This window comes from Bombus affinis, chromosome 12 (assembly GCF_024516045.1).
Source record: "Bombus affinis isolate iyBomAffi1 chromosome 12, iyBomAffi1.2, whole genome shotgun sequence".
Lineage (NCBI taxonomy): Eukaryota > Metazoa > Arthropoda > Insecta > Hymenoptera > Apidae > Bombus > Bombus affinis.
This window is the reverse complement of record NC_066355.1, coordinates 474,806-500,982: the sequence shown is the minus strand read 5'-3', so window position 1 is coordinate 500,982 and position 26,177 is coordinate 474,806. Positions and strand designations below refer to the sequence as shown.

Here is a 26,177-nt window from a genome sequence, read left to right as displayed (position 1 = left end):
GTTAAGCCTAACAATGATAACAGCTCGCGTCGTTCGAATAACTTATAAGTATATTCGAAAGTGAAATGGGAAACGTACCTTGCTGGCATCGCCACCCTCCATCTTAAGGGCGTGAGCACGGGATCTGCAGTGTTTGTAGAGATTCGACTTGGTCTTGAACGCGAATCCGCAAGGAACGCAAGGATACGGCCTCTCGTTGGTGTGAGCTCGGATGTGTTTTTGCAGGACGCTCGGTTTCGCGCACGACAGCCTGCAATAAGGACACACGTAGCCGTTTTTCCTCGATTCGGTCGGTTCTCCGTCCGCGGGTTCCGCAGAGATCTCGATCTTGATCGGATCTTTCGGCGACTCTCTGGAGTCCTTGGCCGACTCCTTCCTTTTAGTTGTCTCTGGAGAACCGTTGCTGACCACGGCGTCCTCCTTGGACTCCACTTGCGGCGTAACCTCGGTCGTCGCCATCTTCTTGAACTTCTTGTGCAAGTATTTCGGCTCGCCATCGTTATTGTTATTGTTGTTATTGTTGTTGTTGTTGTTGTTGTTACTGGTGTTGTTATTGTTGTTGTTGTTTGCTAACTGTGGGTCTGTCATCGCCACAGTGTGAGTCTCTGCAGAGAGGAAAATGAAAATTCGGTAAGAAAATTGATTCGGTGTTTCGCACGAAACATGTTATCAATTACGAATAAAATTTGCCTTCTCTCGTCAAAGTATTCATTTCGAATGTTTCGAGCACATATACATACGATAATAGCCATTAAAATTAGAAATGACGGAAAAATATGAAATATCGTTAGAAACTTAACCAAACCGCGTGAGGCACGCAAACGCGGGAAAAAAGATATATTGTTTGTTTGGGTCTGATACTCCATCGTGATTCAGCTAGATTGTTCCGAGAATCGTCTTACGAGGAACATTACAATGAATCACGTGTTATGAGTAGAGTAATAGTTTATGATCGCGAAGAGCAGGAGATTCCGGGAAACATGTAAGAAAAGATTTACTAAGATATTCTAGAAACAACAGTGAATTGTCCAATAGTGCTGTGCATACAGTTACTCAAGATGGATAAATCTTTTATTTTTTCCTTTGTCGTCCTTTATACGTGATTGGACAATATTTACAGGCGGAATTTTATGTCTTATTATTTGATGAAAAGTAAAATTGTCTCGGCAAGGACAGCTTGAGAAAATTATTTTCAAATAATCTTTTATTTCAACTAACGCTTTCAAACAAAATTATAAATACTTTGTAGCATTAAATACTGTATTTCTACATATATTTCTTACTTTGTTTAACAGCTTTTTCAATAGATAACATTCAGAAAAAGCCAATGTATATTTTATTCATAACGAAAATAAAATTTAACAATTAATTAATACCTTTTCAAAGATAAGTCAAGTAATCAAGTAGAACCGCTTCAGCGGTGGTCCAATAGTAATTTGACCTTGTTTCCGAGGTATAGCGAGCTTCTTCTGTAACAAATTGTATCTGCGCGTCTTTACATTTCAATAATCTGACATTTACAAGTAGCGAACCAATGATTTGTACGTGAGGAATTGAGCTCTGCTTATAAATAAATAATTGAATTAGTTTAACTACTTCTCTAAGTAAGCCTTTCGATACAATTGTTGCGACATAAAGCTCGTTATAACTGGAATACAACGTCAAATAGAGTATATGTTTATATGGACTTTTCTTATTATTCCCACGTAGAGAATTCAGCACTTAAGCGGTTCCTCGATGCTACGGGACACTCTGCATAAGCAAGAACGCGGTGAAATAATCGAATGAATATTCTTATCATGCTTCCAGTGCATGACGTTACACTCTTGTTTGTTTCGTCGTTGTATCTGCTACATATTTTAATGAGTATGTTACTGAGAAATAGTAAATTATGTCCACGCTTCACGTTTCACGACTTCCTATATGATTCTCAGACTCGGGCATGACTTAAATAAGATACTTGAAAATTCTATAACATCGTTTTACTTGGCTCGTTCGTAATTAGTTTAACATAATTGCATATATATTAGTCTATTTGAAGAAAAAAAATGTTTTTCTCGGAATTACTTCATTGAAATGAAACAATTTTTCACATTATTTTTTATTTATGCAACCATTTCCCGAAGTAAATGATACTTTTCTATTACGTCAATTGCTTCGGAAATATGAATATACAGAGTGTCACGTATTTCATGATAAATTTCAGTAGGAGCAGCTGCGTGAACAAATTCGTTACCTTTTACGTTATATATATAATATATATAATTCTGCTTTATTGTTTATGACTCAGACATGTGAAAAGTGTCAAAAGATTCAAATTAATAATACAACTCGCTAAAAGAACAGAATTACTTGATTTATTTTATCTGGTTATAAAATAAAGTTACTTTTAAAATAGACCTAGAAGATCAGTGGAAATCCACTTTATTGCAAGTTGTGACATTTTATTTTCGTAATGTTCTAAGTATTGTCAATTACCATCGAAATGTTGTCCAAAGTGCCGTTTTAAATGGTTCGTGCAAAAGCTGCACACGAACACGTTTGACGTGTAATTATCAGGTCGCTTAATATTCAAGGCCTGAAAGGTCATTCTTGTGGAGTTATACGGCAGTTACGTTACGAAAGCGGAAGAAGCCGAGTTCAATAGTTCAGAGCGTCGTTTATGCGCGAACAAGACTTTCCTTCGATTCGATTTCCATCTATAATGAAATTCGTTGAATGACGTTTTTGTTCGCCAGTAAAAGACGATCAGAAATTATTCATAGCGAGTAGAAGCCGTTCAAATTTTTTAATCACCGTTTATCCCATTTTGTCCAGCACTGTAAATATATTCGACGTTATCGATCGTTCGATATCTACGTCTAATATCCTTACCGACTAAAGGCACAAATTCTTCGCTTCTTAATGTAATTAGTAATTACGCAGAAATAGATTACGCGCGTGAGTTAATCAAACGGTCGTAATTACTTTGTTTGTACCAATACACTACGACATTCTACCGCTGCACAATTTACAAATTACTGCTATACCGATTTAACTGATTTAATTTCTTCTATTTAAGATGGTCGATAAATGGTTTGCATATCCCTTCGTTCGATGAGTTATTATCGCTTGACGTTCTTCGCTGTTCCTAACTATGGCGTTTTCGAATTACGTGGCGTAACGTTGAATAGTAGTAAAGTGTCATTCTCGGAATAAACGCAGTTGTTTTCCTCCGGTAATAGTCGATGTTCGATCGTTTTGCAATCTGTGAAAGTATTGCTTCATCCAATGTCTTGTCAATATTTCCAACACAATTTCCGTCTGATAACACGATTTTTCGTGCTAAAATGCATTCGTAAACCATTTTTTACCTTACGTTACCAGGAAAATGATTAGCATACATATTTTATTCACTATCGGAAAAATGAATTGATATTGAAGCGGAAAATTCGATCAATAACGTAAAGTGTAAATCGATAGCGACGTAGAAGAGTATTAAAATTTGTATAACACATTTTTATAATAATTTTTCTAATAAGGCGAGTAAATATCAGTTTGTTGCCCTACTTTCGTGCATTTTTCTTGCACGTCAACAATTTTCTAGATCAACATTTACATTTCCAAATCATTTCTCCTTTTATGATTTTTATTCCGATTCCGTCCAATTGTATATCTCGGTTTCTAACTCCTACTCTTCTCCCCTTCTAACTATATATTCGATTATAGCTCGGATATGATAAAATTCACAATCGAAAAATTAAGCGTATCATATATATGTATGTGTACATCAAGAATAGAAATCAATATGCAGTGAGCGAAACTCGCGTTACAAGTACTTGTGTTTTGGTTCTAGTTCTTGTACATTCGAGTTGTACAAAAGGCAAACGTACAAAATAACAGAAATCTAAACCGAATATTCGAGCGAAACATGTTTCTACCTAGAAAAAGATTAAAAAATCATAGTTTGACACAAATGCACAGTAAACTTTGTTCAAACAACGGTATAGGAACGTGGGAGAAAAAATTGTTCCGCCAACTTCTATTATCCTTTGATATTGTTCGAAATATCAATAGCTACAGCTAGAAAACACAGCGGATTCATAAATGCCTCGGGTTTTTTCATTCCATTAGAAAATCTATCAATAGATTTTGAATCTATGATTTCATACTTTTCTGTAAAAAGGTGTGAAAGCGCTGTTGTAATCTGACAAACCACAAAATAACTAATTTTTTTTTTTTTTTTTAATTAAAAAAAGAAAGATTACTTTTCTCTTTGTGAAAGATTTCACTATTTGTGCTCAATTTTATACAGTATTCAAATAATTCGTGTATATATTTTAACAGATATTTTACAAATTGAGTTATTAATTTGACGAAAAGTGAATTGCCCTTAAAAATTATGGATATTATCAAATAAAGAAATCAAAGGGATTTGCATTTGCAAATCGGTAATGAGAACCAGAGGAAAATTGCTAAATTGGCAAATATTGCCGCCATTGATATAATGCAATGGAATTCAAAGTTCACAATCAATATTCCATTCTATTACAACTATATTTCATTGGTACTGTCTATAGCCATTTATCGTATGCTATGAAAAATAAACGAAATTTCAGAAACCGATGCCAATTTTACAACGGTATAGCTCATATTAATTAAAAATTAAATAAGATTAACAAGTTTCCGCGTCGCTGATAGTAATGCTGTTGACAAATTTATGAAACTGTATCTTACATTTCATGTCTTTATATCTATAATTCGCTATTTCATGCATAAAAACTTGACAACTATTAATGTTTAATTTAAAAAATAACATATCTGGGATAACTTTTTTAGGAATAACGAAAAGCAATTTGGCAGTTCAGAAAGAAATTTGTTACTAATAGCGTTGAGAAAAACTATAAATTTTAGGAAACAATGGTCAAATATTATTATTTCATTCTTAGTCCTTGGGACCGCTCTTTAATGATTTTGGTATCTCTTCAAAGTAGAGCTGACTTACTTTGACTTGTGACACTTTTGATATACGTGAGCGAAATCTAATTATCCTTTATAAAATACGCACAGATACTCCGATTAATATTCGGAAATTGATATTTAAAACAATAATTTTTGTAAAATTGAACCGAACGACTTGAGCTTTTTTTAAAAGTTAGGATTAGTTTGTCAGATGTAGCAAAATCTAGTAAAATTGTAATTAGCTGGAATCGGGAAGAAAAAACGATAATGTAATTTAATGAAATTTAATTAAAAAGAATAAGATAATTTTTTACAATTTTTTTTATCTAGGCCTGTAACGTAAATTTAAACGATACATTTCGAAGATTTATGCTGTTGAAAATGGTGAAAATCGCAGTTTTTCACGACTTTCGGCCTAAAGTCTTTCGATGCCTTTCGCTGGTATATAACTGACGTCAATCTTCGAAATGTGTTATTTGAATTTTCATCACAGACCAAGATACAAAGGTTGTAAAAAGCGATCTTTGCTTTTTTCTTCGTGATTCCGACCAATTGCAATTTTTTCAACGCTTTTGTACGCGTCATCCGGTAAACAAATATTTTTAACTTCTAGGTTAAAAAAAAAATAGGGTGTCCGAATGTTAAGGAGAGTAATTGCAATTGATTTATTTTACATATTCGTTTGATATTTACTTAGTAAATCCTTGTTCGATTTTATGGTGGAGTATACGGACACTGTGTCGAGTATACAATGGATTTCTGGTATCTTCGCAATTAAAAATGCGAGGAAATGATTTTATGCATCTCCTATGAAGATAATCAAATACGAAATGAGAAAATACAAAACTCGCCGCATCTCGTAAACAAGATCAAATAAAACACGTTAATAGGAACTTTTTTAACTATTTTTAAGTACTGAATCCGTCCCTTAAATATCGTTCGCTTGTTGCCAAACAGTCTGCATAACTGATTTGAAGAAACGTTTATATTGATTAACTAACATTTTGAATTGATTAATTACCGTTATCCTACTTAAGTTATAACCTTCGTCGTTCACAGTTTTATAACATGCCCTCGGTTCTATATATTTACGTTCCATTGTAGAATATCAACATGTACGCATAGCATATCAAAATTTAGCGATTAAAAAGCATTGAAATAGTTGAGTCTCTCGTTATTAATCCCATGTGATCAGGATCACATTCAATATTTCGAGTTCATAGTTGACGAATTATTTTTCAAAGTATAATTTGATTGCAGTTATATATGTGAACTAATAATCACGATAAAATATCCGCATTGATACGTTTCTATTAAATTAAGTTTTTGAACAAAAGAATATGATTCGTTGTGTTTCATCGAATTAAACAAACATTCGTGTTTTACGTTTCGAAGAAACGGGATTATTTTTTAGAGAAAATTTCATCGTGCTGCCGATAATAGCGACGATCGTAACGTAAAACGATTGTAAACGGTTGTTTAGAATTTTCATTTTCATTTTCATCTTCCTCGCATACACGATGACGGAAGATATCAACAACTTGCAGTTTGGTCAATTAATCGATTTAAACGACATATCTCGTATGTTAATAAAGAAAACCGCAAATCGAGAACCGAACGTAAAGGAAAATTCCAATTTCAAAGTTTTTGAAAGTTTCTAAAAGTAAATTTTAAAAACCTTACTGAATAATCCTTGGAAACGTCACGTATATTCGGATGTCGTTCACTCTACATGTACTAAAGGCAGTTTCAGATATGGCCAGCAGTTTGGTCAAATAGCAAATAAAACGAATTTACATTGTTGATTCATCGATAAACAATGTCTTTCATTCTCAACATCCGCGGCAATTCTCCAAAGTGAATAATGTAAATTCAGCTTAAATGGATATCTGACCAAATTATCTGAAAAAATGCTTTCAAATTAGACGTTCGATACAAGAATCGATGCAAGTTATCGTTCGAGCAAACATACGAAATTTACCAGCATACAAACAACATACAATTCTTAAAACAAAACCTAGATGCATAAATCGGTTGGCCAATACTAATTTAGCAAGAAGCCGTGGCAACCAAAAATTACGTACAAATGTGATTACGGCAGACCAATTTCACGAAAGAATACACAGCTACATAATTTGACTCGTGACGACATAACATCTTACACGGCAAAAAGGAAACAAGCGGGAGAAGAAACAAAATGTCTAGTTCAGGTTTAAAGGCTTAGATGCCTCGTACAAAACAGTCGCTAACAACGATCGAATATTCATCGTAATCGTTAAAACGTTTTCACTTTTGAAAAATGATCGCATAAAACGTAGATTTCCCCCATAATCTGTACGTTCCAACTTTATCTGTACTGAAAATTGAGGCAAGAAATGTGAAAACTTTATTATTACGTACATATTTAACCAATATGCAAGAAAAAATTAATCTGCCAAAGTATCTTCGTGTCATGATATAAAGGATAAAAGTATCAAACTCGCGAATGGAGATGATAAAAAGTACTTTTCACTTTTTCAATCGCTTTTATGATATACGATAATGTGAAATAAATTGTTGTTATCTACACAGAAATTTAAGTCGATCACCGTGAATAAACCATAAACAATATCGAAAAATGAATTAGATACAGATTTAATAATTCAGCACACGATTTAATATAATTTCCTTATATGGATGGATTTTCGTTTTTCGCATAAAACAAAATATTCGAATGCGTTGATAAATGCGATCCATAACTTTTACGCGAATAATATCAAGTTATTTCGGCCAAAAATATTTCGTACGTAGGTTTAAATTCTAATTGTTCGTGACTCGAATGTATAGGAAATATAGTATCATATCGGTATTATTCGGTAATTTTCAAAATTACGTTATGGATTATGTGAAATTGAGTTGTTTCGTCTGAAAGCGTTTAAAAAAAGTGAATAATTACTCGCGAAGTGATTGGTTACTTGGAGTTGTTATTTTTGTTTGAAATACACAGGTGACTGATACGCGCAAGGCAACTCTCCTGTACGTGCAGACATACGTGGAGCGCAACAACGAAATTACAGAAAATTTCGAACAAGTTGGTGGCTAGATAGTTAGCCCTGATAAAAATAAATTCATCTTCTCTGACGTAATGTCTGCTAATAAATAGCGTGGCTATTATTGCCGCTCGCGTGAATCTCATTCGGCCGACTCTTGGAAAAAATTTTACTACAATTTGCGCGTTTCCTTCGAGAGTTGAAACGACTTGGTCCGTGGGACGATTTTTCTTCGGCGACGCTGTTTTCTGCGGCACTGATCGCCGAAATGCTTGATAATTTTGGAACGCTATTTATACGTGGTAACGGACGATGCTGGGAAATCAAGAGGAGAACGAGAGGGACTGGCCAGAAAGCGAGCCAACCTGCTTCTTCGCGTCCCGTCGCGTCGACTGAAGCGTTTCGCCGAAAACTCGTTGCAAACTTCTCGCGTCGCGTCGCGTTGTCCACCTATTTTCCATCGAATATTCCCTTTGTGTTGCGCGAGCAGGAAACGAGCTCCGATACTCCTACAGTGCGGGACAGAATGATAGTTCACATAACATTTTTATCTTTTATTTTTGAATATACAGGATAAAGTTGCCTAATACCAGAGCCTAGTTTGTCTCCTCCGTTACCGTTAATTCTTCAATGTCTTTGTTCCCTAGGTATCCCTTAATTAGTTGTTTTCTTCGCGCGTTTGCCTTGAAATCAATTAAGCGTCTTGAAAGAGCATGTCGTGAAATACGTTGTAGAAAGCTTTTCTAAGTGATTTAATCGAGTTACAAATACTTTTCAAATGGTAAATATTTCTGTTTTCCTTTGTTTGAACACGATTATGTTTTGATGTTATAACGAAGTTTAAGATTTACTTGTTCTTTATCATCAAATAACGGAGACTTATCCTTCGAGCTATTTAAGCTATCATGTTATTGTTTCCGCATGTGGGACACTTGCAAGTTTCTATCACGAGACCAATCTTATATTTATATAAGTCTGATAGTGGAATTGACGAGTACGAAGAAGAAATTGTTCCAGACGACGAAAGTGATCGTCAAGAAAATTATAATGCAGAATGGTTGTTTGGTACTTCACGATGATTGATGTATGTATATGGTGAATAATAACATGGGTTAAATGTATAAAGTGTGGGCCCACGAAGACTGCGGTGTTGAAGAAATATAATAGATTATACGTGTCGAATGTGTGAAAAAAGAAGAAAACTAATAAATATACGGATCCTGCATTAGGAACCCATGTTTTTAATTTCTGCTTTTTATTATTTTAATTATACGGTTAAATCGTATTAACTTTACCTTATGGAAAATGATATGAGAACGTGGTTTATGAAGGTTATAGGAAGAAATGGAAAAAGCGAGGATAAGATCGGTGGAACGATCCTCGTTAATTAATTGGCTCTTATAATATATGAAACTTGATTGTTATAGTATTAGAGATTGAAAGCGCTAGGGTATATTAAATTCCTAAGCAGTGCTATAGTGTCTCGTTTTTCGATTTATTTAGAAAATGGGTCGACGAAATGTTTAAAGTAAAAGTGCACTGCTCCGTCGAATTTGAAAGTTCATACTCGATAGCAGGTGTTCCGAGAGATACATGTTTGTAGTATTTTTAAAACACCTCAATGTCAACAAGAAAAGTATGTACCAAAAAAACGCGTGTCCCTATTTGAAAACGTTAATTCGATCTTCGCAAAACGTTACCAAGCCATCGACACAAGGACGAGAGTATATTATATCCTCCTGTATATCATACATAACTTTAGTCCGAAACAATTTTTCATTGAGCGTTCTCGGACAAACCGGATACACCTCAATTAACAAACGCAACAGTTTGTGTGCATAAGATATGCAAAACATATATTTTCTTATGTATATATTCAGAAATGAATAAAAATGTTTTATCATTTTGGCGCTGTATGCATCTCACCATTTTTGTTTGCTATCTATAGCGATTTTATATGCGTATGCTTTGTTATATTAACACTTGGACGCAAATCTTCGGCGCAGATCTTACGGCGAATCGTCGGCACTTTTCAGTCACTCTGTTAGCGTGTAATTATGATACGCTTTTTGAGAAAATCACGATCTTCACCGTATTATCTTAATTTATTTTGTACACTTATGCATTATACGAGTTTATTTATTTGTCTGCTGATCGTCTCATACAGTTCCAGAAATTGGCATTGTAATCATTTTTCTGGCCATTCACTTTCACCGCATCATTCGACTCGCAAATTGCCAATCTTATCAGCTCTGTTTGTAAATCGTTTCACTTAAATGGGACACTGCCAAATACAGGAGTCATCTGTTTTGCATGTATAATAAGTTTTTCTTGATACGGTAATACGGTAATTCCGAACTTTGCTCTACTCTTTTACTTTGTTTTACCTTCGCTCTACTTTTCGCGACTGTAAAACGATTGTAAAATCATGTTTACCGACTTTTGCAATAATAGACTTATCAAAAGTTGGAGAAAATTCCGTTTCTTCGAAGATTTCTTCAGGGAAGGGATTTGTTTCGAGCTTTTTCAGAGACAGAATCGCAGGAAACGTGATAAACCGATCGAAAAATGCGATCGTGCGAAAGTTAATATCGTGTCAATGGAGAGCTGAGGAAATAATAAAGTTAATGGAATTTAGCAAGCGTAAGGATAACGGATTCGTTGAATACGCAGAAGCCCCTATAAAGCGATAAACGACCTCTGAAATTACGTGGAGCCAGACGTCGCTTGCGACTTTATTGGATCATCGAAAAAGAAATCCAGAGAAATGAATGAAACTACAACGAGTCCATTCTTATACGACGAATTCAGCTGGTTCATTCTTACAAATGCTGCTCTGTGAGCATGCGTCCAGTATCAGCGAAAGGCAGAATATCTTGCTACGGCCTCTATCAAGAGCGTTCATTGCCTCTCTATTTTGTGGGATTCGATCTCCATCGATCGAGTAAATCAACACCCTGATTCTAAATAAATCTTTTATTCGAAATCAAATTTTTCAGGCTTGGGGTTTGTAAATAGATCGCCGAATTTTATAGATTTCCATATTTTTATAAACGTAACTAAACACGCGGAACCTAATCAGATATGGGAGAATAACAACGGAGTTAAAAGCACCCTTGAACCTAGAGAAATTTTCTAGACTTTTTCGTTGCAGATGCCAAGAGTAAAAACCAGAGAAACCTTAAAAATACTGAGAAACGTATATTTCGCGATCTCGAAGTTTTACAACGACTACTTTTTTTACATTTACGGTGGCCACATATTGACGTAACTATTATTCGCGTCCTTTTTCAGATTTTTGATAAGACGCGCCCTAGTCAAAAAATCAAAAAACAATTTTTCGAGGTCTATGTCTCTTATCTTCTGGAGTCTAGAGTCAAGAGTCTTGAGTATATTAGCTATCGACTCAACCAAGTAGATAGCAAAATCATTAAAGTTAAAGCTGAACGCGAATTTACATTGTTTCGCTTTGGAGATTGGAGGAACACGGTTTCATGAAAGCAGCGTTCATCCGCCGTATTCCTCCAAAATGAGATAATAAAATTCGGCTTAAGCTATATAAACTTTTTTCGTCGTAAGTTCCCCTCCGAAGAAGATAAAATTCTATTTATATTAATTTTTTCAGTTGTTTTCGAACGTTAATATCTAATGTTATTCGCTTAAGAATATCGTAAAGATATTTTATCGTAAAATGCACATAAAAATCAGGACATCGCTCATCATCTTTGTTATAATTCATCGATATAGCACGTAACATTTCATGATAAAATATTTTTGAAATTTTTTTAACGAATATGGTTCATCGTCATACAGATGATAAAACAAATTTAACGGAATAGCAAAGAAATGAAATCTCTATGGAGGCGAGAAGCTACGACAGAAAAAGGTCATGGTGGTTTCCTAATCGAATACGGTGTTTCGCTAGATACATCGTTGGTTCAACAGTTGAAGGTAGATATGTATTTTCAATTAATCGAATTAGTTGGTTCTTTTCGTTTATATATTACTTTCTTTTGAGTGCAAAAATATGGAACATCAAGCAATATGTTCACTGTATAAAAAGAATTCAAAAATTCAAAGCATCGATCACGTTTCTTCCCGAAATACCTCGAAAAAATCAGTTTTTGAATTTTTCAACCACGGCGCACTGCACCAAACGGTCTGAAAAAATTCAGGGTAACACGCTGCTACTGTAGAAATAGAAAAGTAGTCATTCTAAAACTTTGATACGAAGTACACATTTTTTAGCATGTTTCAGCATTTTCCATTTTTTATACACGAAATTTGCAATGAAAAAATCCAAAAAAATTCTATAGCACACGCCACCGTGTCTGCGAAGTGCATGAATTTTTTCAGAATTTTTACATATTTTTAAATTGCGAAAATACGAAAAAATAGACAATGAGAATTTACCCTCTAACTAGTCCTCCTGTAGAAGTAAAGAGTTGAAAATTGATTCGCCTTTGCAGGTACGAAAACGCAAAATGTTTTCTTTTGCTAAAATATACAAAATATAAGGGCACTTTTAACTTTAACCCTTTCGCTTTAATCTTTGTTTCATCTACTAAATATTACGATAAATATTCAACTTTGAATACTTTATATATTTTTAGATATTTTACGCATTGTGTGCGTTTCTGCAGCTTCAAATTTCCCATGACCGCATAAAAATCCGCGATTCTAGCGATTGATAAAGCTATAGTCACACGCACATCAGTTAATTATAAGACGATAAAGTATATTAAATGACTCGTTTCTCAATAATCCGGATTCTTGCAACGAAAATCTATATATGATAACTATACATGTATATCACTTATACATGTATCGTATATGTATTGTACGAAAGAACGTAGTGCATTGAATATTTCTATCTAGTGAACGATCTTAATCTCCTATGTATTTTCCTCGTAGTATTATAACGTTTCATGGCAAAGGTATTGCTTCGGTATCGTGTAATTCCAGTAGATGCAAACATTACGGCTTCGTAATCTATCGACACATTAAGTTAGATAGTGAGTTACGAACTCGATCTTTTAAAAATTGCCATTTTTCAATAAACGATATATCCAAAAATTTAATTATTACACTACTTGTTTGTATTGATACATATTGTAGCTTGTATATTATTAATGAGCATCGATTATTTAAATTGAATATACTCGACACACATACACGAATAGTTGTGTGGCTCATTCTACGTATGATGCAATTTATATTATAACGTGTGTTAAACAAGAAAGAATATTTCTTCAACAATTTACATACACAGGCAAATTGAAGCATCTTTTTAAACGTAAAGTCTGCGAAAATGTTAGATAATTTTGGGCATGAAGACATATTACGTACAAAAAATAATCTTAGAAAAACGATTTCTGGATTATATTGTACAAGAGTAGACAGAAGGTCACGTCTGTATGAAATTAGCTGGCCATTTTTCGAATCTCGCACGTTTGTCGTTGTTGCAAGTTGTTCTACGTTTATTTTGCATTGTTTCAAGGAAATAGTGATTTATCTCGAAAGGTTTCGGAAGCAACCTGGTAAAAGTGAATTTAGCGCGAAAAAATGCTAGCCACTCGTCGACGACATTTGACCAATTTTCTCGACGATCCAACAGTAAAATCGTCCTTTTGTTCGTGGTCCGGTCATCAAATTTTTGTTTTCGGTTGTTCTAAAGTTGTAAGTACGTGTTTCAAAGGAAGTACCCTTTACTGTATATTATTGCCGTCAAAATAAAGAGAAATGCCCACTGACTTGTGAGTACAGCCTTTTCAAATTGCTTGCTAAACTATGTATGACATTGAAATATGATACTTTGGAACAACTAGGATAATCCAGAGCAACTTTTACACGATCGATTTTCAAGAAATGGGAGGCTGTTAAAAAATTCACATTTTTCGGATTGTTTCTGAAACCTTTCGAGGTAAGTCATTATTTCTTTGGAACAATGTTGAACATATTTAGAACAACGAAAGAACGAGATTCGACAGTTGGACGGCTAACTTGAACGGCTATCACGCCGCATTTTACGATTTTGTTGTTATTTTACTTTATATCCTTATCGACCACGAGAAAATTTACTAGGTTTTACGCTGATTTTCTTAAGAAATCATCAGGGAAAAGCGACTGTTTATGACGTTTACCACTGAATTTACCTGCATAAAAAAAGCCACACGATGTCATTTAAAGAGAGTTACTTAAAAAGAAACTTGGATCTTATTTTTGAATGAGAAATTTTTTTCGGTACTTTTATTATTGTATCAAATTATAACTAGTTTTTGTCCGAAACATCTTTTTACGACGTTAGGGAAATTACTTCATATTTATAATATAATATCTATTATATTTATAATTAGGGAAATTTTTATGTAGCTGTCACCCGATTTTTCTTTCACAGATGTCACGCGACTTTTAACACTTTTTGTAAGTATAATACTGTCCGTAGTTGCAACTATACGTATCTAAACGCTTGCTGGGTAGGTGTTTTAAAAATTCGAGTAATTGAAAGGATAATAACAAGTGTCACTGAAACTTGGATATTTAACGTGAATATAATGCATATGACAGTGTATGTATGACAACTGAACACATCGGTATTTATATAAATTGAGCCGATCTATTCATGAAATTATTTATTGGGTTGGCAACTAAGTGATTGCGTATTTTAAATAAGAAGGAAAATTCAACATTTTTGCTTCAAAATATAACTATTAGATTAGGCAGTGTCATAATTCCATGTTCATAAAACTTCTGATTTTTACCAGCAAAAAGCTGAATTAAATGTGATTTTACATCATCAGCGTCATTAAACAATCCAACCTAGTTCCAATAATTTTTGGCGAATGACCAAAGATGCGTTGGGTTTAGCATTATCATGCTGGAAAACAACACCCCAACGATTTGCCAATTCTGGCCGCTTTTCTTGAACTATGTCGCTCAGTTCGACGAGTTGTTGAACCTACACGTTTGAATTAATCGTTTGATTTCTTGGTAAAAGTTCAAAGTACAGAATTCCTTTATAATCTCACCAAACTGACAGCATTATCTTTTTTTTTTTTTTTTTTGGTGAATCTCAGCTTTTGGTGTCGTCTGAGCTGGTTCGTCTTACCTATTGACAAAATCCGCAATCACTTAGTCCAAGTGACTTAGTTTAAGTTAGTGACTAAGTGATCGCGGATTTTGTCAATGAATGGTCGTAACAAATCCTTTTGTTTTGTCAACCTGTTCAAAGCACCTAACCTATATAGTTTTCTTGTTGTTTGGTCTTTCACCTTTAATTCGGTAAAAAAATTGTATCGATTAATTATTTAGTTTCGTTTTTATCCCAATTTAAAAATGGAAGAACAAGATGCGCATTTCAGACATATTTTATTGCATTATTTCAGAAAAGGTAAGAACTCATCGCAAGCACACAAGAAGTTATGTGCCGTATATGGGAATAAAGCCTTGAAAGAAAGGCAGTGCCAATATCTAATCAAGGACAATATCTAATTGAACAGAGTTATATTTTGAAGCAAAAATTTTGAATTTTCTTTCTTACTTAAAATACGCAATAACTTAGTTGCTAACGCTAGAACGATGGCCTTGACAATTGCTACCAATATTATTGAAAATTGGTAAAGTTTGTACACTTCTCTATGTAATTATTTAAAATTTATCTTCTTTTTCGACATCTTCATGTGTAAAACAACATTTTTGTATGAAATAATCAAGTTTATGTATCTAGTTTTATCAATAATACAAAAAGATTCCTAATATCAGAATCAAGCGTACAATTTAGATACGTTATTTAGTTGCAGTAATTTAAAAACTAACGATCTCACTATTTAATATTAAATTCCCAAATATTCTTACGCCATGGTTTAATAATTATTTTAAACAGCCAATTATAATTCATTTAGGTACTTTTATTCGCTTTGTATTTAAGCTTAATTATTAATCAAAGTATCAGATCCAAAGTCGATTTGTTCATCCATCGTCTTTCATAAGAGATAAAAAATCATTTTTTCGAAAATGTTCCAGAACTGATTGGTACATGTATGTGAGTATCTGCATTACTACACTATCATTTTTTAGCACTAGATTCTCCTCAACTTATTTGGTTACAGGAAAAAACGAAAGTCGAACATTGCCGATCTGTTATCGAGACGATACATACGATATTCGAAGCAAACAAGTTCTGTCAATGACGTTCTTGTTGAGATAAAAGTGTTTCATTTGTCGGCGTGACAAAAAAGTATCCGCAAATATGAATAATATAAAAATAAAGCAAAGAATTTAAACCTTTATGGCATTCATACAAAAAAATTATGACCATACTCGTGAAACGCGATAAATAACTCGTTAGATAAATTTAACTTGTATAACTTGTTAGATAAATTTAACATTTCGACGCACTTTCCTACTTTTTGTTTCCGACTTGTTTCTCGTTTATGTATACATAGGCAAACTAATATGTAGTTACCAAAGATGTAAAGGTTCATCGATCAAAAATCATATCACTCCTATTATACGGAGCTCCACTTCTACACTTTGAATATTCTCCTGATTTAACATAACGTAAAGTATTATTATTATTAAAATATATTACAGTAGCCAGTATTCCATATCCATTTTAACGATCCTCTACAACCAATTCTAATGCATTTCAACAAATCAATTTGGTATCTGTATTAATATGTTAATAATTCATAATACTGCAATTCCATTTATTTCTTAATTGGGTTTAGAAATCTTTTCCAGGAAAAGTTTTATATTATTTTATTGGCTTTGTTCTTATAATGCCAAGAGACGATAGCACAGATTCCTTTGGCCATGCATAAATACATTTCATATCGTTTATATCCTAAACGAGTATCACGTTGTTATCTTATTTCCTTTGTTATTTCTTATTGTGAAATTCAACTTTCTTGTTGTTCATTAAAGTAGCAACGTATAATATGTAATTTTAATGTGTAATAAAAATTTAAAACATCTGACATGTGTTTCAAGATAAACTTTTAGCAAAATTGCCAACTTTTCTGTGCATATCGATATCAGTATCTCTGCACGTGTATTAGAAAAACGATTTGCAATTTCCAAATTTGCAGTTTCGTTTTATCATATCATTCGATGAACTTGGTTTAGAAAAATATATTTGAGATTTCTGATACTAGTCATATCGATTATGCCAGCAAAGAGGCAGCAACCATCGCTGATAATGCTGAAGGAGCATCCGTAATTGATGATGCTTGTGCCAGCGGTAAATCATCTGACGAAAACACCATCCGCTTCGTTTCTCAAATTTCCAGTAACCGTGTGTATGTACATATATCTGGCTCAGCGATCTTCAACCTTTTTTATTTCATCGCACACACGAATTAACCAGTAAAATTCTGCGGCGCATCAGGAAATATATTATATTTGCTTCAACACGTTTCATTCGCATCGGACGGCTATTGTTGTTATTATTGTTACGATCTAAGGGAAAAGAGATCGGTTCGCCGACTAAATAGTCGAGTAATGCACGTTTTAACAATTCTTGCGGAACACCAGTGTGAAAGAAAATCGCGGATCTGGACGGTAGACAGATATCTCACCAATTTCTCTCTAAATAGTCCCCAATTTTGTCAAGAATACCACCAATGCCATGATAAAACCTTTAATCTCCTCTTCGCAAAGAGTAAAGTTTCCAGTGATTCGACATGTATTCCAGACGAACATATTGAAAACTTCGTGGAATGATACGTCAAAGCTACGAATAGCTATTCAAGAACCTCGTTTCAATCACGTCTTAAGATTTACATGACAATTGTATGTAAATTCGAAAGAGTTATAGTAAATTATCGCAGAGTTATTTTCAATTAACCACGATAATACGCAAAAGCGCATATTTATATCTACAGAGACAGTTGGTGGTCTTCTTTGAAAAAAAGAACGCCATCTAATAAAGAATTTCAAGATGCAGCTACTGACAATCTTATTGCTTCGAATAACGATACCATAATTCTGGCAATAAAAAGCCACAACAGCGGTAATGATATTACGTATAAAAAAGCAATCTATCTATTTTTATGTCAAAGATACATTCATAAAAAATTAATTTACATGAACGTCCGCGGTCTAGTCGTTACTTTGTTGTCGCATCGTGTGCATCGTATCGATCTTTCAAGACCGCATCTGTTACAGCATCCGAACAGGATCTAGTTTATTTAACGTTTCACGTTAAACATTTTGCCGTTAGTCAGATCTGCAAATTGAACTGTATATATGTACACCTACAGGGCGAGATAATCCGGTCACGATTGGTTTTGTCTCTATTCGAAACAAATATCGATCTATGAGCGTAGATGGGCTATAATTCGTGGCACAAAACGTTTAAGCACTTTTTACGTTTAATCCAGGAATGCGAAACAACGCGACTCTAAATTAGAAAAAAGAAAAGAACTGAATGTCGGTATCGATTCAAACATTATTTTTAATACTTGCAAGTTTCCTCTTACTCGATTCGTTATTTATTGATATTAAATCCCGCCGTTTATGGCGGGAAACAGAATAAGAAATAGTTTCCTAATTTTTATTTCCATAAACATTCGTTTCATCTTTGTAACTTGTTATATTACTTTTTTGTTTAATTCCGACCATGTCACGATATTCCATCTTTAGTTGCAACTTGTTATTTCTGTTAATAATCAAATCCTTTAATATCCTTTAATCTTTATACTGCTCTTTTATGTACTAATCTACGATATATAAACGCTTCAATACACACGCGCACACTTTTTCTGTTAAAAAAATCCAAGTTATCTCTTCGGTAAATATGTGATCATAAAGTTTCGGTACTGTTGCTACTGGTCTAACAAATGGGACTATGTGTACATCGTATGCTTATCAAGAGTTATATTATCGATACTCTGTTACATAATAAAGAGAAAGTAAAAGTTTATGAAAACTCGAGGACATTATACATTGCTTGAAAGATGATTCATTTAGAAATACTGAAATTACAATTGACGAAGCAACGGAAATATGTTATCTTAATGTATCAAAATTTGAAGAAAAGAGTTTGTAAATTAGATATTTAACAACTCCTTATTGGTATAAAAGCAAAACGTCTGACAAATGTACTTACTCGTCGATGCATTCCAGCAACGAAGAAACTATAGCAACGTGACACGATCAATGTCTTGTCTAGTTTTTGTTAAATTTGTATAACAGCAAGTAAGAAACATTATACCTGCCAACTGTGAGTATCGGTTTCCTTCCCGCTCGATACTTCATTCTTCAGAAATAATCAGACTCGCTACTATTCCTCTATATTTGAATTACACTTTTACAATTTATTTTAGTTTTATTAGAAAATGTAAGTAAATGTTCGCTATTCTTAGAATACACAGTTATTCGAACAATTAATACGGATCCTAATTACACCTATCGCACGTATTCGTTTGCATCTCCTGATCTAGGACACTAATCTATAATTTACAATTTTTACGATTGACCAAGTTTTCACTTTTCGAGTGTAACGGATTTGACTATTAATCACTATCGTATAACGACTATCGACTGTTAATCGGATGACGTGTTAAACCATTATATGCCTAGATGCCACTTATCAGTGGTAGCGTAGATATCTATCGTATATAACGATATTCATTGCATACGCTATTTCGCTTATGTTCATTAAGAGCTAATGATATGGACGTAGTGCGATGCCATCAGGCGAGCATGTGCGCTCGCCGATGCCGCGAGCTCAGCCAAAACGTCACAGACATTAAAACGGAGTGGAGGAAAGACGCTTACGGCAGGGCTACAGGCTCGTAAGTCGTAGAACCATACGTGCTACTTGGTGTTTATTGTCAACTGTTCGGTTTCAAAACATAATTCCCTTTCTTTAGACAGGCGATTGTTACTTCGTCATACGTACATACACGCTGCCGAACACTGTTTTCTTTACACAGACACGGAGGAAACGTATTGAAACGGTAGACGCATCACCGCTCAAGTATTTACGCATTTATTCATTTTTAATAGAACGTAATTTGGTGAGAAAACAATTAATGAGAGGATCAACCACAGTTTTCTCCTCTATTGTTACACGATCAAATTGATCTTTAAAAATTAATGCGTGATAATGCGTCAACTCAAAACGTTGTTTTTAATATTGGCTTTTCTAGTTTTCAAGCTATATATCAGACAGACAGAATTCCTTCAAACTGATAGAAAGATTATCGTGACGGAAGAAATAGTAAACAAATTCTGAAGATTTTCTTGCAATATCGTAATGTCAAAGAACAAAATCCAATGATCTAAATTGCTTGGAAAAAGTTGCAAACGACAGGTTGCGTTAAATCTTAATGTGTTAATGTTAATGCAAGCTCGTACACTCGTAGCACAAGAAAGTATCGGAACGTTCGCAGACGAACTTTACGAATATATTATGCGCGTTATTTAAAACATCTTGAAATTTCATTGGCACTGTTACGAGACCCGATATCCGCGCTCATAGCCGGTGAAGTTTTAAACAAACCTGAAAATGCAGCATATAGAAGTTACAAAATATTTAGTACAAGTATATATCTCGGCGAGATTACAAAAGTATTTGAATCAATAAGGCACAATGTTCATAGGAACCATCTATAATACCCCTGTTACAAGTATACATACTGAAGTATACGTACATGTACATTTCATTTCAAAATGAAGATTTTCAGATTGGTGTTAAATATCAATATATGTACGATATAATCATTGAAATGAAATAAAATTTCAAAATGATTTATATAGGAGTTATTAGGAGTTATATATAGGATTTATTAGGAGCTTCCGTTCAGAGATACATACTATGCACATAAGTGGTCAGTGTAGTAAACCATGATTTTGCAACAAACATTCGAAGAGCACAATCGAGCAATGTCCATCTTACTACCTTTGTCGTGAGATCGATCGTTTGTCGGTCATCACATCATCACAGTATGAATATAATATATCATCTCATACTCATTGACTCATTGAAAAAATAGGTAGCGCTTGCCTTAATTGATTGCGAAGAGAAACAAACGGCACAATAGCGCTCGTCATGTTTGTTACTTTATGAAATACGTACTAATACACGTACTATTGGTTTATAAATATTTCAAGTTTTGTCCGATACAAATTAACAATGAGATACAAAATACCGTCAGTCGTCCGTAGCGTTCAAATGTACTGGGACTTTTCGACACAAAATCTAAACAACGCGATCTTGGAACGGCTTGGAACTTAACCGACTCAAACGGTTAATAAGATCTTCCATTCTCTAACTTATTTTATTATAAGAATAGGGTAATAACAATGTATGTATGTAAATCATATAGCATGCAAAATGAAGCTTCTAGTTAACAGCAGGTTATTAAACATATATACGTATATACGTGCTATTGCATACACAGTTAAGTTTTTAGAGAGTTAAAAATTATACGCAGACTTTCTACTTGCGTCTGCGTTCTTAAATCTCTTCGTTGTTGGGGGGTCAGCCGTATAACACGTACGATATGGACATAATAATTTTCTGTGATAAATGCTGGAATATTTTCACGAATCAGCGCATGTAATCCTGTTATAACACTGTTCATCGTGTAATTTCCTACATTGTAACATTGCCGAGAGATGAACGAATTTATTACTCAACTACATTATCGGAACAATGCCTATTGATTTTTGAAGTCGTTGAAATAATTAATAAGCCGTGGCACTAAAAGTAATTCGATTTAAACTTCCGATCTATGGTTCCAGCCCTTCCGATTTCCCGATCAAATAAATACCTTCTCCACCGAAGAGAAATAGTAGAAGCACGTGCGACTATCGATTTACGGAAGAATTAATGTTGTTTAGCCACGGTTAGGGATGAAACACGTGCCGTTTTACGACTACACTCAATTGGCCAGTGAACCGAATAAAGCCCTGATGCGGCGTTTGTCGATGCTGCACGAGTCATACCAGCGTTTTCTTCTTGTATTGCTGTTATTATTGTTTGCTCTCTATCTCGATAGCTCGCTGCGTGACCTCGTGCCCCTCGTTTCTACTCGTCAGACTTTCAAGCGCAGCGTTTCTTACTTCCGCTTCTGCTTTTTTATGTTCCTCCAACACGAAGAAACAAAGAACAAACCCGAGGAAGGAGAAACAGATAGAAAAAGAGCGTTCGAAAAATGTTTTCTCGTTATTTATATAAGAAGAAAAGTAAATAAATCCTACGTAATTGACGATAAATGAGCAACATGTTTAAAAAAACTGCGCTTAAAGATGGTGTAAAAGAAAGAAGAAATTAGTCAATTCGCGGGAATTATCAGTAATAATAAGTAGATTGCAGATATTTATATATTTGAGGAAAATTTAATGATTTGGGAATGCATAGAATAGACGTATTATACAAACGTGTATAAAATATCAAAAATACAGTGCTCGTTGTAATATTTAGTAGATGAAATATATCTCTGCCTAAGTATCGCTCGTTTAGATGTGTTCATAAAACCATAATTCCATACATCCTAGTTGCAACTAGATTGTATCGCGTATGCTTACTATTTTATCGGATAAACATACACCAGACGTCCCAATAATCGACAAAAAAAAAAAAACGATTCTATGTAAAAAAAAAAAAAAAACAAGTCGAAAATATACACTAGAATTTGTTGATATAATGTTCAGTTTTCATATTTGTCAAGTGTACTTAAATTTAGGTAATTCTGGACTGGGCAGAGGCAAATTAATCGACGCTATTCTACGTGTGAAAATAAGTCGAAAATGTGAAATAAAGTTTGCTAATTATTTAGAAATCTGCCGCCATCTTGGATTTCGACGATTTCTTAATATTTCGTAGAAATCAACATTTTAAACAACCTTTTCCTCCGCATGTTATCACCGAACTATTCTAGTTTTCGAAACTTCTCGTGCGTTACTATTGGTTGTCGACCGCCTCATTGATACTCGAAAGACCGAGCTCGTATAAGAAAAAGTTGTTCAGAATCATAATGTTAAAAAACATGTTAAACGACATGTTAAAAAATCATCGAATCAGAAAAATATTATAGAGCGCTTTGTTCCCGAAGAAATGAAATTTGAAAATTTATCATATAAATACGCGTGTGTCGAGCCAATTGGTAACTAAAAATTTTATATTACATTGTCCTCTTGGTTTTGCACGCAGAATAACCTCCTTCTGATCGTTTGATCAAACCTAGTCCGTAATTAATCAAGTTTACATATCTTTTTATATATTTTATATATATATATTTTTATTATTAAAGCGGAGTAAATATTCGATTTATTTTTACACATAGAATCATTTTCTTATTGATTGTATCTAATGGCATGTCCTGCACCTAAAGTTAGCACCACCCCCTATTTTTCAAATCCCGTTTCTTTTTGTTGTTTCTGTTGTTGTTGTTCCAAGTTGTTTTACGTTTGTTCTACATTGTTACAAACAAATGCTCATGTATCTCGAAAGGTTTTAGACAATTTTTAGTAGGTCAACAACCCTCCAAAAAAATAATTTTTATGCAATTCGCCACTTCTTGAAGATGTTCTTCTCGAACATGTAAAAGTCGTTCCGGGTTGTTCCAAAGTAGTATTTCGATATCATATTTAGTTTAGGAAATAATTTGAAAAAATTGTACCTGTAAGTTAATGGACAACGGACACTTTTTCATTTCTACAGCAATAATATACAGTAAAGGGTTGTTTCCTCTTAGAACGCGTACTTACACCCCTAGAACAAAGCAGAACAAAAATTTCAAGAGCCAAACACAAATACAAGGGTGAGACTTCATTCCTGCGTCGACGCCTAGGCTTGGCTGTTTGGAACAATTACCTAAAGCCCTAGGACAATCCAGAAGAAAAATTTGATGTTCGGAACACGGAACAACGCTTTACTCTTCACAGTTTGTTCAAATTGTTTCCTAAACTAAATATGATGTTGGAATAATACTTTAGAACAATGGCCAAATCAATTAGAAAAATCCAGAACAATTCTTTCATATTCGAGTTTTGGAAAATGACAGCTGATCAAAAATTCTCTTTTTGGAGATTGTTCCTGGAACCTTTCGAGATAATTCATTATTAGTTTGGAGCAACGTAGAACAAAAACAAAATATTCAGGATTTAAAAAATGGGAGGCTAATTTCATACAGGTATACCTTGTGTAGACGATTATCGTTAAACCGGTAAAAATAATGCCGTTTAAATCGACCGCTGAAACCGGTGGTCATAAGTTGATTCGAAAATTGAGATATTCACGTCACGTAGTGCCTAGCCGGACGCGAAACGAAGCTTCCATTTTTATTACACCGAATGTTGTTGCGTGTTTTTTTCCGCTTACTACAAATCGATATTTTACAACGAATCATGAATCGAAATAACCGACTTTTCCGCGCTTCTTTTACAAATATATTTGTTGATATCATCGAGACTGGAGCTTAGGGGGAATAAAGGAATATCAAAAAAAAAAAAAAAAGAAATGATAATGTTTCGATAGGTATTAGGTATACTTCAATGTAGATAAGCAACAGCCGTTGATAAAACTTCGTAATACCAACGATAACTATTATTGACTTAAACACTTCAGCTTCAAACTATGCAAACCTCTAATACCAGGATTCCTGCTCGTGATTCACTTTAAGCGAACTGTATTCTGTCATAATCACCGTAATTAGCTTTAATTGAACGTTTTTAGCATTTATTTATTTTAATACATAATTTGTACATCCGATCCTTGAGTCTGATGAAAGGAAGAAAATGTAACGACGCTTTAATATTTTTCTTAAATTTCCATCATAACCGACTTGATTCACTTGCTAAAACTAAAATAAATTTGTACAAGTGCCCGCATTATTCTAAGCAAAATTTTCAAGCTCCTTATCTACGTACAAGTACAGCCATCGCATTAAATAAAAAAAATAATTACCTATCAAGTTAGAATTATATCTTGAAATACTTATTTTTAATGTTTTTCTATATTATAAAAAATAATTTTAAATAAGGAAGGGGGTGTAGATTACTGGGATATTGTAAAGGAAACAGACATCGGGAACTCTGTTCTGATATAATAATATGTATTCATTGCCAGAAGGGTTACATTCAAATTCGATATTTTTATAACGTCATGCGACTGGAAACTTATTTCTACGTGTCTACCCTTCTTTCTACGTGTCTTAAGTGTTAATCCTTATTCCGTGAACGTTTTTACTGTTATCACAAACTGTAAACGGTCATCTGTGTCCTACATGTTTTTCACTGTGTAAGGGTCTTTGTAAAAATTTGTAAAAATTCGTATAGCATCACCGAAGCTTCTAAATTGACACGCAACGTTGTCTCTCCTTCGACTCTTTTTAGGAGGGTTACCTGCTCGTTTGCGAGAAACCGATAAAATTATCAAACTAACTTGGACACGAAAAAACCCGGTGTACAAAGCAAAGGTAAGTATAACGTTGTTGTCCTTTGCTTTCTATTCAATGCTCTGTTATTAAGCGAATTAATTGTAGTTTTTTAGATTTCAGGCTCTCTACGAATCAACATACATAGATATATATTAACGTCAGTTCCACCCATTGTAATATATTACATACATTTTCTCATTCGTTGTTATAGTTTAACTATATTATTTATTATACACGAATAAGTGTCGTTACATAGATTCGTAGATTCTGTATATAGCATAATGTGGTGCAAACCGTACACAGTTCATTCACGCATAACAAGATCAACGTTGGCTAGATGATCGAATAGAAGTAAAGTGGAAACAAGTTGCAAAAGCAAAAGTACACTATGATTAAGTTTATAGAATAGATGCATAGAATAGATCGCAATAAATGAAATATTACGATGAACAAAAGTATTGGCACCAACTAACTTTCTTTGTAAAATTCTGTAAAAACTATGGTGCTCTATTTAATTTGTTCCTAAAATCGAATGAAACATTTATGGAATTTAAGCGTCGAAGATAAAGTTGTGAAAAGTTTGTATTCTGAGAATTAATTGTTACAAGTAATGGAAATTCCTGTTTCATTTACAATTCCTCGGTATTTACATCTTTTCTAGCCCATTTTTCAGTTTCCTTATCTTTGGTTTCACGTTGGTCTCGAGATAATTCTATATTTAATTCACACATACATACAAGTATTGGTTTTACAATACTTGAAATCTTATGTTTCCTTACAAGCAGTTCATTATGTATTCTTTACTGTTTACTTTTAT

At 33.8% G+C, this 26,177-nt stretch overlaps 1 protein-coding gene across 2 annotated transcripts in view; it reads right to left on the bottom strand.

The window, feature by feature from the left end:
* LOC126922406 (transcription factor HIVEP3) overlaps positions 1-26,177 on the bottom strand; it is a 72,450-nt gene that overhangs the window by 25,767 nt on the left and 20,506 nt on the right. For both annotated transcript variants that reach the window (XM_050734965.1, XM_050734966.1), the window contains exon 2: positions 79-605. In XM_050734965.1, coding sequence (XP_050590922.1) covers positions 79-605 — 527 coding nt within the window. The remainder of the gene's footprint in view (positions 1-78; positions 606-26,177) is intronic.